The sequence below is a fragment of the Aplysia californica genome, unplaced genomic scaffold (assembly GCF_000002075.1).
Source record: "Aplysia californica isolate F4 #8 unplaced genomic scaffold, AplCal3.0 scaffold00026, whole genome shotgun sequence".
NCBI lineage: Eukaryota > Metazoa > Mollusca > Gastropoda > Aplysiida > Aplysiidae > Aplysia > Aplysia californica.
Window position 1 is genome coordinate 1,311,178 of NW_004797296.1, and position 14,903 is coordinate 1,326,080.

At 38.7% G+C, this 14,903-nt stretch overlaps 1 protein-coding gene across 1 annotated transcript in view; it reads right to left on the reverse strand.

Annotated features, from left to right (window-relative positions):
- LOC101859539 (adenylate kinase 9) overlaps positions 1 to 14,903 on the reverse strand; it is a gene marked incomplete in the record, with an annotated part of 54,190 nt that overhangs the window by 11,655 nt on the left and 27,632 nt on the right. Inside the window, 10 exon segments of the mRNA XM_013089691.1 lie at positions 1,229 to 1,345; positions 1,959 to 2,069; positions 2,884 to 2,952; positions 3,349 to 3,568; positions 4,207 to 4,334; positions 5,709 to 5,732; positions 6,441 to 6,543; positions 7,705 to 7,890; positions 13,806 to 14,005; positions 14,595 to 14,810. Coding sequence (XP_012945145.1) covers positions 1,229 to 1,345; positions 1,959 to 2,069; positions 2,884 to 2,952; positions 3,349 to 3,568; positions 4,207 to 4,334; positions 5,709 to 5,732; positions 6,441 to 6,543; positions 7,705 to 7,890; positions 13,806 to 14,005; positions 14,595 to 14,810 — 1,374 coding nt within the window.

The window sequence follows — 14,903 nt, forward strand, 5'->3', positions numbered from 1 at the left end:
CCCTCCCCCCTCCCCCACATTTTTATCAGTGCGAGTGACAATATATATATTACTATTGAGCAAAAATTGCCCAGGAGGCTTTTTTAGATAGTGAACTATCTTTCAGTGTACTAGCTCTGGTGTAAGCTATCAAAGGCAGTATGTGACATTTGGAAGAGGAAGGCTATTCTTCTTAATGATCCTTGACTCAATATACAAGATCTAGTTTTGTCATTTTTTGGTCATTAAAACTATCTTTTCTAAACTGCACAGGCATAGCCCTCATAGGACTTAAATGATATTTATTCCTGAACGTTAAACAAAATTCAAAGTAAGTAAATGAGGAAATTATGATCTTAATTGTTTCACAACTATCGGTGTACAAAAGTAAAATTCAAATACAGTCGAACCTGTGTAAGACGGCCACCCATTGTCGAAGAGAAAAGTGGCCATATAAGACAGGTGGCCGTCTTAGGCAGGACTGATCAAGATGAAGAAAACAAACCATTCCTTTCTGAGGTCTCAATCGAAAGTAGCCGCATTGATGTTGTAGTTGTTTTTGTTGTTGTGTTGTTTTCGAAGGTTTTTTTTTTTCTTTTTAAAATTTTGTTGCTGCTTTTGTGCAAAGGTGACAATAAAACAAAATGTATCAGACATGGAGGACCGTGTAAAACAAACATAGGTGGCCACCAGTCGGAGTCGGAGAACGAGCGATGCTTCTGTCACAAGTTCATGTTGACGTCCATTGTTACCTTGTCACAGCCTGGGTAAACAGTGACCACTCATCTCACTTACAATTTGTGCATGAATTCTAGGCGGGGCTTATGGGTTATGAGGGATCACACGTTTACCTCACTAGCAGCTGAAAATTTATTACCTATTGGTCAACAGTGGGAGGGGCCTACGCAACATGATCGGTTGGAGGGACTACCTAACAACAAAGATAGGTGATTGGATTATGACGGCTCGCCCACAACGCCAGGGCCCAAAGCATGATATATGACAAAACGTAATGGAGTCACTTAGGTGGCCATCTAAGACAGGTGTTATTGTTTGGTGTGATAGGGGTTGTGTGTTAAAATATGGAGGCCACGGCCGCGTTGGACAGGAGCTCATTTTCCACGATTAAATTATATAGAAAAAACACAAGGGGGAAAATGGAAAGTGGCCGTTTGTGCAGGTGGCCATCTTATAGAGGTGGCCATCTTATAGAGGTGGCCATCAGGGCAGGTTCAAAAGTGGGACAAACCTCGACAGCTGACATCCTGTTGGTGTCGTCATCATACACTTCATTGAAGTCGTTCCTCATCCTCTCGATAGCATCCTCTTCCTGCTCCTCCTCTTCTTCTTCCTCTTCTTCTTCCTCCTAAAACGTAAGGAAAAGACCCAAAATTAAACAATTTGTTATTAAGAATACTTATAAAAAAAACAGTCTGAACATTGAAAGATCTATCTGCAGGTCTGCGACTTAGAATAAATACTCTTTAGAATCTTCATATTATGGTGAAAAGACTAATCTCTCCCTTGTCTGCCTTTCCCCTATTCCAGTTCTTTATAAAATACCCTAAAGTATCATTTCTTTTCAGCGACAAGCTATTAAGACTGAAAATGTGAAATATTGCCCAAAAACAAGGGCTGAATCTTTTTTTAAGCCTCAATTTTATTGAAAGGGCTGTTAGTAGTATGAAATCAGATCTACATCTAAAATATGATAATTGCTAATTTTATCACTATAATAAAAATAGCATAAGCTGATCATAATTGAGGAGACTGGGAAAAAAAAATTTTCTTAGGAAAAATAAGAAACCATTTCAAAGCCAGCATTTCAATTATTATCTTCCTTGGCGTAAGGCGGATTCTTACACTAAGCAACCAATATCTTATCAACTAAGTGACAGCACTCGGCACCTTTAACAAATCAGGAAATGGGAGGGTAAAAAGAGTGACACTTTGTATTGCATCTAGTCATATAAACTCACTTCAAACTCCTCATCCAAAATAGCCTCAATATCATCCTCCTCATCTTCTTCTTCCTCTTCTTCCATTTCTTCATCATTCTCAGAGTCATCTCCTTGAGCATCTCTCTCTGCCTGTAAAATAAAAGTATTTTAAAAATATTGGCGACTTGAGGGCAAATTCCAGGAAGACTGAGGACAATTCCATTTGGTGAACGATATTAATGATAACTCACGTAACAAAACCAAATTAAGAAGTACACAAACTAAGTCATAGAGCACAAATCAACAAAAATGTATTTGAATGGAATGGAAAGGACACGCCCATGCAATTAATTTTTTCTTTCGATTTTTGAAAGTTGTTCATACAAAACATGCTTACAAAAAAACTACCCGTGATATTGCGTGAGTAAAACAAGGAGTCAACTTTCAGACACTTGCTGTTTCAATGTCATGTCATTTTAGTTTTTCATGAGTGACGAGACTCAAACAAAACTAATTGTGTCACGACGTGGTGGAATCAGGCGCTCGTCAATTTTTGGGCATATGGAATTATTGGTATCACCTTAACGCCTTTCCATTTGCCTTGCTTTCAATGAAAGAAAATATCCATTTATTTTGAATACAAGTTGAGATATTGGCGATTGAAGGAGGTGTGGGTCGCCTGGTTTTAGAAGCGAAATTAGTTGGGAAATAGCCGCCAATGTTTAGTTATCTCCTTAGCCCGAAAGTCTGTGGAAACTTAAAATTTACATTTTTTATGCCTTTAATCAAAGTTTTTCAGTAAATAATCAACTGCTCTAATATGAATTATGCACGTATATATGACCCTAGGCAGTTGCGAAAATTCTTACCAAAAACAAATAATCTGTAATAGACATAGATATAGTCAATAATACATCCCCACAATATTTTACTACACAAAAAACAACAACACATTTAATTTTACCTGTCTGTTGGCACGTTGTTCCTCTCTTTCTTTGACCAGCTCCTCTCGACGTTTGGCACGGGCGGCATCCTGAGAATTATCAAAGACATTTTGTAAAACAATGCTCTTCTTCTTTTGTTCTAAGTGCACACTGAAGAAAAATTATCCAAATCCCTGTTTGATATGGTTTGATACTCTTGAAGGCACTAACATTTTCACGATATCTGTTCAATTTGATAAAATCCTCCAAAATTAAATTGATACGTTTGTTTTGTAGTTCGTAATATAGTCCATTTTAATGAAAACAGCCAATCACAAAGCTACTGTGTATCCCATGGGTCAGCACATTGCACCAATAAATTTCCAAGTTATAAATATTACATTACAGTTTGAGTAAGTGATAGGCACAAACTTAGAAATTTCTGTTTTTTTGCTTTCTCAAAACTACACAGCTCACATTGCAAACAAAGTGTCATCTGACCGTACCCTCTTCTTCTGAGCCTTCTCCTTCTTGCGAGCTTTCTTGGCCAGCCTCTTATCCCGTTTTGCTTTCCATTTGTCCAGCTTGGGTGGCAACAGACGGCCAATGACATCATCATCGGAGACCTGTAGGATGATGGCCGCGTCGGGGAAGAGACCAGCCTCCTGCAGATACTTGACCTCATCGCTTGTCCGTGGGAAGCCCTCCAGGATGAAACCAGTGGATCTGAAACATCACAAGCTTCTGGGTCAAGAACAAGGAAGAACCAAAACAAGATATACAATTCTAAGTAGGCAGTTTTTACACCCCTATCTATACAATTTAGATAATTCAAGAAGTACCGGCGTCTGTAGTATAGTAGTAAGGTGCTTTGCTGTCACACACAGGAGATCTGAGTTCAATTTCCGGGTGGAGAGAACATTTTTACTGGGTATCACAGTCTTTCTGTTGGGATGATGAATCTCTCTGTTTGCGTTGGCCCCGACTGGCAGGTGTCGGAAGCCCACCTTCTAAATGACTGCTATCATGCAAATGTACTTCTGTCTATTCAACCTTCAATACGAAGGCAAAAAATGAAGTTTAAGGTGTATGTATACAGAAAGAGAGTGTTGGAACAACTAAGTACAACAGCAAAAAATTAAAGGAAAGAAAATCTGATGAAACAAACACACAAGATTTATAAATAGCCTGAACACAAGTGCAACTTACAACATGATGATTAACAACTCATTCATATGGGCCTCGAATAAAAAAAAGAGAGGGATGAAGCACCATGACCACCACTGTCTGCTCCAAACAACACACTTGATCATGTTGATGCTAAACTAAAGCAGCTTCCTTGTCTGAACGCAAAGGTCACTCACTTGAAAGGCTCCTTGTTCCACCACTGAGCCATGATGTTGTCCAGCAGCTCTGGGGGCAAGGGGTCATTGCTCTCTAGGTTGGCCTTGATGGCTTCTTCATCCTCGGTCAGCTCTGGTTCCTCGTCTTCCTGAGAACAGGGCACACACAAAAAAAAAACATGAAAAAAAAGATTAATGCAATCATTTCACTCTTTCCATGCTAGGGAGGTTTCCACTGTTAAGGTGTTAGGAAGGGCCAGCCTTGGTATGTATTATAATAAATATAAGTAAAGTGAATATCTTTAATAATTGTTTTATATTCAGTGAAGTCTGCTTAAACTGAATATGTTCAATGCAACATAAAAAAAACCCCAGCAGTGAAACAAGATGAAATAAAATCCTCCATTTTTTCCCTTTTATTTCAGCAATCTTTCTAAACTGAAAACTAAACTGAAAAAAATTTGGCGGCCCCAAGGATTTCCGTTCAAGTGAACTCCATTGTATATCCTACAGGCCTATAAAAAAGAATACAAAGGAATACAGTACAGGAAGACGGTGTCAGATAAAAATAACAAAACAGATTGAGTCTATCCAGCAACGGAAATGTTTTTTTTCAGAGGAGACAATGCTGTATGCGTATTTTGTAAGAAAAAAAAGTTGAGATTCACTGATCATCAATTATCGCTGCGGCAAGAAAAATGAGTAACCATTCGACCCTGCTTTACAGAGTGAGTTCAAAAGACATGGTAGTTATTCATTTTTCTTATGAACAGTGACATCATTGACCACTCAGTTTATAAGACTCCGTCATACATCACTTTTCTCAATAGCATATGGCAGAATCTTACACTAAGCAGTCAAAAAGAGGGGCTGAGATGCAAAACCCGCTATAACATCCATTTTAGCACTTTTGAGAAAATCAGCTTTTTTTAATGCTGCTATACGCATAAACAGGCAAGAAAAGAAGACTTTTGTAGCGGGTTTTAAGAAGTGTGTGTTGAGTTTAGGCCGAAAACACTCTGTGCATCTGATAGCTGGTAACAATATGCATTTATAAGCAAAAAAATCTCGATTTTTTTTCAAAATGTCGCTTAGCGGGTTTTGCATCTCACCCCCTCAAATGTTTTATGCCCCTACTGACACAACTCAGATGAATGAGGAGGCAGGCGACACAATAAATCCCATGTAGCACAGGGGAAAAGCAAGATGAGCAGAAAGAAACAACAAAAGGGAGAGAAACGAAGTAAGGCCTACTAGTGGCACCCTCCTATCACCCACAAAAAAAATCTCACACAATCTGGGTCATTTGAGTGATGTCTGTCTTTTCAAACAGTTGTCAACTTGTAGTAAAAGTGGTACAGTAGGCCTACAATTATATTAGTGTGCTGGTATCTTAATCTATATGACAAGAACAATTCTAGTACTTTCTTGGAAACAGTGATTAGTACGCCAACAATCCTGACAATTCCCAAGAGGCATCATTCAAAGTGTAATCTTATTCATTCAAAAAATATATCACTTACCTCCTCTGGGATTGTAGCTTCCGGCTTTGTTGAAAACAAGAACAAGAATAAAAACCAAAATATTAGAAAAAGCAAATTTGAAAAGCAGTAAACAACACAATAAACAGCAAGGCAAGAAATATCAAAACAACATTATTCAAAGAGGAAGAACTATTGAAGAAATTGTATAAACAGTAAAATTGAATAAAGCCATCACAGCCTCAAGTTAAACTAAGGCAGAACAACAACAAAAATGATGTTTTTAAAAATTACATTGTTTCTAAAAAAGCAAGTTGGTACTGGTGCAAGAAGCTTGTGAACCTAACTGAACTGTCTTTCTGAAAAACAGACCATCCCCCACCCCCTCGCCCCATCTTTTCCATTGATGATTACAAGCAAAAAATGAAAGTCCAAGATAAATATTTGCCAGCATCACAATGTTACAAACCGGATACCCCCCCCCCCAACTAACTTAATCAATGAGGCATACTGACAAAAAATGTTGTAAGTGAGTCTGAAAAAAAGGGGGTGGAAGGTTTAAGGGGGACACCACCAACCGGTTGAACAAAGAACCCCAAAACAAATTCATTTATCAATGATTCCCAAAGAAAAAAACAAAAAACCCAGTGAGTTGGAGGGATACAAAGCATATATATATATGGGGATGAGGTAGGGATGGTGGAGGAGGGGTGGGGGGGCTAATAAAAGTATTCAAGAGCCTGACCCTATGTGTCTGAGTTTCATCTCCCTCACCTGTTTCAAATCGGAACCCGACTGCGTGGCAGTCCCCTCTGTGGTGGACTCAGTTGTTCCCTCTCCACTCTCTTTCCCCTCTCCATCCTCCTCCTCATCAGACCTGAGAAGGTAATGAGGAAACCAGTGTAAGTAGATATATATATATATCCCAAACACATTCAGTCAGAGAGACTGTCTCCTGGCTACACTTTTTAAAAATCTCTACGATAAGATGGGCTTAGACAGGATAGGATGGAAAATCACCTTTAAAATGCCAATAAGACAAGAGAAGAAAGAAAATTTATCTCTAAAAGACTAAATAAGGCAAGATAGGAAAAGGATAAAGATGAAAACAACACAACAGGATGACATAAGCAGAAAACGGATAGAATAAGGGGAAGTACACTACATAAGACAAGAGCATGATACAATCAACACAAAAAAACATACAAGACAAAAAAGGATAGACAAAATGATAAAACAAAATGACAAAGGATGATAAGAAGCAAAACGAAGTGAATTATTTCTAAAACCTTAGTACAAATGGAATAGGGGCATAGGAGGTCGGAGTACTCCCACATTTTCATTTTAAAAAACCCCAAAAAGCTTGCAGAGGCATGCAAGTAAACAACATTATTAAACTGTACCCTGCAAAAGAGAAAACACTGACAGAGAACAGGTATCTATATAGTCCAGACAACATATACTAACAGATTCAGTTACAGCCCTATATATTATGATAACACGGAAAAGTCCTTTGCTTTATAGAGGACAGAAACATCACAATTGATAAAGGAATCAGATGAAATTACATAAGCAGATTAAGTCACACAAAAACCACATAAGATATCAGCTCACTCTTTGTTTGAAACAACAAAAAAGAATTAATTTTAAAGGGAGATCATATTTTTTTATTTTCTACTTGTAAATAGGCCAAAAAATCTAGAATAGAACTTTTAAAAACTATCACCACAATGATGGCCATGGTTTTCAAAATTGCTGCTGTTGATATTACTAAAAGAGATGTTGTTGCAGTTAATACTTTACATCATTAATCTATTTTGTTACTTTCTTACTCTTGTTAACTCTGCTGTAATGATCTTGATATTAATTTTTTTAAATTTGATAATCCCAGAAGTTGCAAAGAACCTTACTTCTTAACCTCAGTTGATTTAAATAACCACTCCATTAACAAGTGTATTCTTTAGCACCAAAAGATAGCGCTGTTGTTTTCCATCAATCATCATTAACTCTGGATACCACTTTATGTACAATATCTTACCAGTTTCCAATTTCTGTCATAATTTCCAGTTCAAGAGCTTTCGACGCTGAGTCACTTTCTTCAGAATCAGTGTCCTCTTCTGATTCACCTTCTTCATCTTCTTCCTTTATATTCTTAAGCCTTATTTTCTCTGCATCTGGCTGATTTGAACTTCGGATTCCAGAAACGCCCCCATCATCTTCCTCTCTGCATGACGTTTAAGCAAAATTGAGAGGGCACCTGTCTCTGCACATGCCTCTCTCGCTGTCTCTCTCTCTTTCTCTCAGAAAAATGTTCATATGACGACAAACTCCAAACTATGACCAATAAGCTAAAACGAGAACATTCAATGAATTTCTCGTTTAAGAAAACTCAAAAGAGAAATCAAACGGAAGCTAAACGTTCCAGAGAAATGAAAATTCCCAAAACTCAAATGACTTTGCCATGCATTGTCACATGAACCTTTAATATTAATGATAATAAACCACAACGGTGACATAAGTCAGATTTAAGCCCAAATTCAAACTGACCTACCAAGATATTTCATATACATTGGTCCGCATGTCACCTTGCATAATGGTGTAAATGCCTAAAAAAGTGTCCACCTTATAAGAAAGCAAACCTTATGATTCCAGAAAAGACAACGATCAAAAAGTCTTTTTTTATTTGACTGAAAACTAGAATATACATGGCACTTTGCCACTATTAAGGTTTTTTAAAGGATAAATAATGTTTACAGGTATTACAGAATGTAGTATGTGGCCTTTTACATTGTAGTAATTGTTTTTTTCTTTTTTACCAAGTGATTTCTTTTGAATTTATACCCTAAGGTAGATGGTCTGCGAACCAAGGAAACAAAATTTGGAAGGAACAACAAATATAAAATTTCCCAAAGATCCAGTTTGAGTTCGAGCCAAATTGAAGGTTTTTTTTTTTTCAAACCCCACAATTACAAACTTCCAAAAAAGAAAAAACATGAAACTAGGATTAAGCTTTTCTCCTAGAAACAAACACAAAATCGAAATCAAAACAAATTCTTAAAACTGAACAGGGCAAAAATCCAAGCCGATCAATGTCTCCTTTCTCCTGTCTCTGGAAAATAAACTGATAATTGATGCATTTGTCAGTCTGAATACCGTTGTTTCTGAGTTCTTTCACACCCCAAACGTATTTTTCAGCTGCTCTTTGTACACACTCCCATTAGTGTTCCCCACTAAATATCTTTTTTCAGAAATAGAATTTAAACAAAAATTAACTGGGAATTCACATTTTGTGATCAATGTAAAACAGTCCAAATTCAGTATAGAGTAACCAAAGTGCATATTATAGTTTAGTTGTTATTTTTAAGTAATCCCATTGGCCTAGTCAACCGGAATGACTACGTTATCATGAATGTCGGATAAGATAGGATTCTTCAGAGCCTGACAGGCAGTTAGGTGCTTTCCTGTTGCACACAGAAGACCCGAGTTTGATTCCCATGAGGGGAGAATTTTTATAGAGTACTTTGGTATTTCAACTAGGATGTTGTATCCCTCTCAGTCTGAGTTGGGCTTAACAGGCAGGGTTAAATCCTGCATCCTAAATGATCTAAATCAAAACCAGACAATGTGGGAGGTTGGAGGGTCCCCAGGTGTGGTCTGCTCCTTCTTTCCTATCAAACATCTATCATCCTTATCTCTCCTTCTTTTTTGTGTTTGTTATTCCCTCATAACATCTCTAATCTTCGGCACTGATAAGACCTTATTGTGTTGCAAGTGCCGTAAAACACTTACAGAAACGAACCAGACAATGGTTGTGAAGGAGGGAAACTAACAGGCTATGTGTGTATGAGCAACCCAACACAGCCCTTAGTTACATCAGAACTACACTTCTCCCTCCGAGAAGGAAGAGAGCAAAGCTGTTGCTGGATTGATAACAACAACACAAAACAACAACAACAGAAACAATAACAACAACATGACTAACACAACTGCTACAGACACAGCCACAAACAGATAATGGAAAGTTTCAACCCTGAAGACTAGACCACACTCTATATTGTGCTCTACCGCCACCCTTTTGAACACAGAACAAACCACAACGCATGACGGGGCAAATTTGTACGTTGACCCTTGGGAGCTTTTAAGTGTTCTGGTTTTATCACGCTTTGGGAACCACAACACAAGTTTTAAAAAGATCCAAATTACTTAAGAACTTGGAAGGAAAAGAGCAGTAATATGAGGGGAAAGCATCCTTGAATGAGAGTATAAGGATTAGACACTTAACTCATTCGCTACGTATTATTTTCGGCTTGTGGAAGAATTTTTTTCGGGAGGGCGATATGAGATGATGACTAGTGCGCAGTTCACAGGTCTTGGGGGCCATAAATTCAAATAAATATCAACATATTATATACCAACATTTTCAGTATAGTTTGTAGAATACATCTGTATTGTTTATTTGAGTATTTTTCAACTTGGGTTCCTGTAAGAGGCGATTATGCAACACAATTGTGATTGGCAGCGGATAAAATTTGAAAACAAAAATTTTATAATCTCAGATGAAACTCAAAAAATATGTTTGCACCTAGTCAAATTATACATTAAAATAACCATAACTGTATATAGAACAGGAAAGTATTGAAAAATGAGCAGTTATTTATATACATTCCATAATATTTGTACACTTGGATCATAACCTCCGATATTGAAAAAAAAAATTTTTTTAAAATAATTTTGAAAAAAGGATCCCAAACAGAAAAAAACACTCGTATCTTATATGGAATTATTCAGAATTGCATTTGGAATAAACCTATACATGTCTTGGGAGGTACTTTTTGAGAAAAAGTAGTGATTTTGGGGAGAAAAAAAATATTTTGACTATTTAGATCTAGAAATCTAGGCTTAGATCTAGAATCTAGCACTCAAAAATATTGATTTCTCAATTACAGTGCACTGGCAATTTGAGTCCAGTAGTATCAATATTATAAATAAGAGTCCTACACTTCTTTAGTGAGCAAAATAATGATACATTTTGTTGTGTAAAAGTACTAAGACTGGTGTCTGGGCTATAATTTGGGTTTCGCGATAAAACAATGTCGCATAAACTTCGAAATCGTGTTTCAAAACTGAATCAAAACTTTCGATTTTCGGTGGAAACGCTTGACCCGGAAGTCAACTTTATATTATGACCTTTATTTTAACATGGATATGTGGATTGGAATAGAAACCAAGCTAAAATTGAACGTCGGTTCTCGAGCCACCGGGGGCGGCTTAGCGTACTGACGGCACTTTAGCCGCGCCGCCCCCCACGGCTCGGCGTAGCGAATGAGTTAAAAAACAATCCTCCTACAAGACTGGCATCGTACTAAATAAATAAATGAATAAATGAATAAATAAATGATTGAGAGAATGAATGAATGAATGAAAGAATGAATGAATGAATGACTGAATGAATGAATTCCACACTTGTTGATCCCTGTGTTGTCTATATTGTAGACTAGTTGGGCCCCCTTTCGATGAAAGGAATGATCGGTGCATTAACATCAACTGAAAGTCATTGGCCTACTACATTTACACTCAAATGAAATGGAGCAAAAAATCTTGAGAGAAAAGTGGCACACATGTTTCCAAGTTGCCAAATATATAATAGATGTATAGATTGATTCTCTCTTCTGCTTTCGGGGTTGTACACTCCAGAATTCCAAAGGGGTGGAACAGTGCGCACGGATAGTGAATGGAAACCTCACTTGCTTACAATGGTGTCTTAGAAGACAGACTTTCCCAAGATTCTGTGAGAAGACATTTTGGAAAAATCAGGGAAAGCAGTTCGCGTGGATCTTTAAAAGTTAGGTCTTAGCCACGTGGATGCTGTGGACGCCTGCAATGTTTCAACAGTGTGGGTTAGGTAATAAGGGAGCACGGCTGTTCAGTTCTACTATCCTTGCGGAGCACTTAGTTTGACCCGTCCGCTGACCTCCCGGGGTCATAAATCCCACCTGACAGCCGGGCCACGCATCGCTTCCTGGGCGATAGCGCTGTTAGCCGATTTTGAGTAGAAGTCTATAATTTTCACTTGATTTAGACCCCTGTAAATGTCCTCTCTTATCTATCACTATGGGAGTGTGAGGTATCAAATGAAAGCCCAGACTCTCCCAAATAACCCGCTTCCTTTACTTTGGTTCTAGTTCTAACCGTGATCACACACTGCCTCTGTACTTAACCCTACCTTGTGCTGCACGTATTTCTCGGATTGCTACAAAGATCAGGACTTTTTTCCATTCGTGAAACGCAGATTGTCATCATTTTTGTGTCTGCCGTATCAAGAGTCAGTCAGGAATTTACTTGTGAAAAAAAATTGTTTAGATTCACTGGAAAACTTTAACAGGGCGGCGAGTTTTGTTACTTCACCCTGTAATATTTTCCCGGCCGCCGTACTGCCCCGCGCGGTATTCACCTGAGGTCCCGCTTTCACTTTCCCCGATTCTTTATCGACAAGTGTTAGGAGAGTCTGCTACAAGAGGGAAAATGGAACACTCCGGGAACTACGTCTTGCGGGTTTAAAAAAACAACCCCTGTGTAGAAGTAGAACATGCGGGGCCAGAAGTAAAAAAGTGAAGAAGGCAAACCAGAGCACATATTTTTGTGTAAGTTTAAAAAATGACTTCCTCGTATTCTATATATGGCGTAAACGTGGACACAGATAGTGCAGACACACATTCCTGTGAAATGTGCAACAATTTAATGTGTACAGAGCTTAGATCTATACCGCTCAAGGGAACACGTTCGAGAAGCAACTCTGCTGCGCAAAAAAGTATTGAAGAAAGTTAACACAGCTGGAGACCTCACCATAGCCGATCTCTGATAGGAAACCATTGTCACCAATTCTTGAAGCGCCCAGTGTACACAAACATCACAAAACACATTTGCTCACACACAGCAGCTCTTACATCTAACCAAAACATCATAGATGCAGCCCACGCAAGCAGACAAATCTGATTTATTAAACAACAGCTATGCTGAAGTACACCACCTCATCTCTTACACATAAAATACAAGAAACTGAGTTTGACATTATATTATAAAGAACAGCAGTTTGTGCATGTTTGAAGCTATACAGATGACTATCTCCAAACACAGTCACACCCAAACAACTCATATTAGAGCACCACTGTCTGCCTTCTATTTAAGGACATGGATTTGGCCTGGGTTTAATGGGCGAACAGGGTGGCGAACTTATTCACTCCAGCATCGAAAAACTGGAGAAGAGGACAGTGGGAATTAAAGAAATGGAAACAGTTGAAAGCTGTTACTGAAGCTCACAGACCGCAAAATGCGTCCACTCTTAGTCAGCAATTTTGAAAGGAAATAAAGAGGAAGACAACTTGCCTGCGACACTTTTGCAATTATTGATATAAGTACATGTATTCATATGTTATGTGTTTGTGAATGTAGTGTAAGCAGCTCTATCTGTGAGGAGACAAAGAGGAAACTCTTGTTTCATGGAACTAGATAGCAGTGAACCTTCTACTTCTACAAGTTCCATATTTGTGAAAACAGTGAGGAAACAACGAAAAATCTCTCATTTAATTAATTGGACAGCAGTAAATCTTCTACAATTTCCCCATTTCTGAATGAATCAAACCAAAAGTAAGTGTTTCTGAAAGCTCACCATGTCACTGATGTATACCACTGATTATTTTAGAGATCTGGTGTTCACGTTTTAAAATATCATAAATTTAAAAAGTAGATCTATGAAACAATTTTCCCCATAGATGCCCTCAATTGCACCCATGTTTTAAAAGGTACCCTGTAAAGAATACTAATAAAAAGTTATTAGCTGTACAGTCCAAGAATGCCTCTATCTGTTGATAGTAATTTCACGTTGATTTGTTGATGGGAAAAGCCACAATGAAGCAATTAAACTGTATAAAAAGTGTTTAGTCACAACAGTTCACCCGTAGAGAAAAGGTCAAAGTGACCTCCATGACCACCCGGGCGCGGCATGGTTGACCGGGTCAACTCCTCAGGTAACTAAGTGCTCCGCTCGGGAACAGCCGTGGGAGGAGTTCGTGCACAAAGCCTCCCAAGTCCACTTTTATATATATAGATAACCGCCATAACACTTTGAGTTTTTTTACTCACTCTTCTTCATCATCAGGCTCCTCTTCCTCTTCCTCTTCAAACTCGGGGCCGATCTTTTTCTTGGTTTTGGCAATGATGAGCTCCTGGAGCCTCTCCCTGAAGGAGATGTGGAAGATGCCCATCTTCTCCGCCAGGTGCCGGCCGTGCAGCGACTTGCCAGCCCCACGAGCTCCCAGGATGAGCAGACGGATGGGAGGCGGCTGCAACACAGTCAACACTGGTTGTTGTATGCGTGCAACTTGTGATTAGACCAAGTGTCCAATAATGATATCGGCAGCAGCAATGATCACAACAACAGTAGCAAAAACATCACCAACTACAGCTGCCACCACAATCTGTGGAGCAGTAACAACAACAACAAAACCAACAACAACTACCAATATATTAACCACAAGAACAACCACTTTCACAACCTGTAAAGTGCTAATGACAACAACAACAACAACAACAACAACAACAAAAACAAGAGCAGCAACGACAACCACCACAACCACTAGTTATAGACTGTTTACAACAACAACAACAACCATCATCATCATCACTGCAACAACAACAACAACCCAAGGGAGGCGGAGGCCCTGGCGAAGGGTACGCTCTTCGGGTCTCAAAACATTTACCACACACACACACAACAACAACAACCATCACCACTACAACAACAACAACAATAACAGCAACAACTATCACCATCACCACTACAACAACAACAACAACCATCGGCATTACAACAACAACAACAACAACAACAACAACCACAAACAACAGCAAAGTTGTCAGCATTGTCTTCACCTTGAGCGGACTGTCTTTGGTGAGGTACTGCGCGGGGTCCTCCAAGAACTTCTCTCTGGTCTCATTGGTGGAGAAGTAGTAGACCTTCTCTCTGTACACAGCCGCCACCTCCGGGTTCCCAGGGTTCAGGATGTCCTGTTCTTTCAGGGCCACCGGGTCGAAGTAGTTGCTGTCACCCAGGAACTTCTTCTTGATGCTTCTGTTTGGGTCTTCCTCCTGACAAAGGCATGCGTATATTATGTTGATTTTCTTACTATGTTCTTGCTTCTCTCTCTCTCTCTCTCTCTCTCTTTCTCTCTCTCTCTCTTT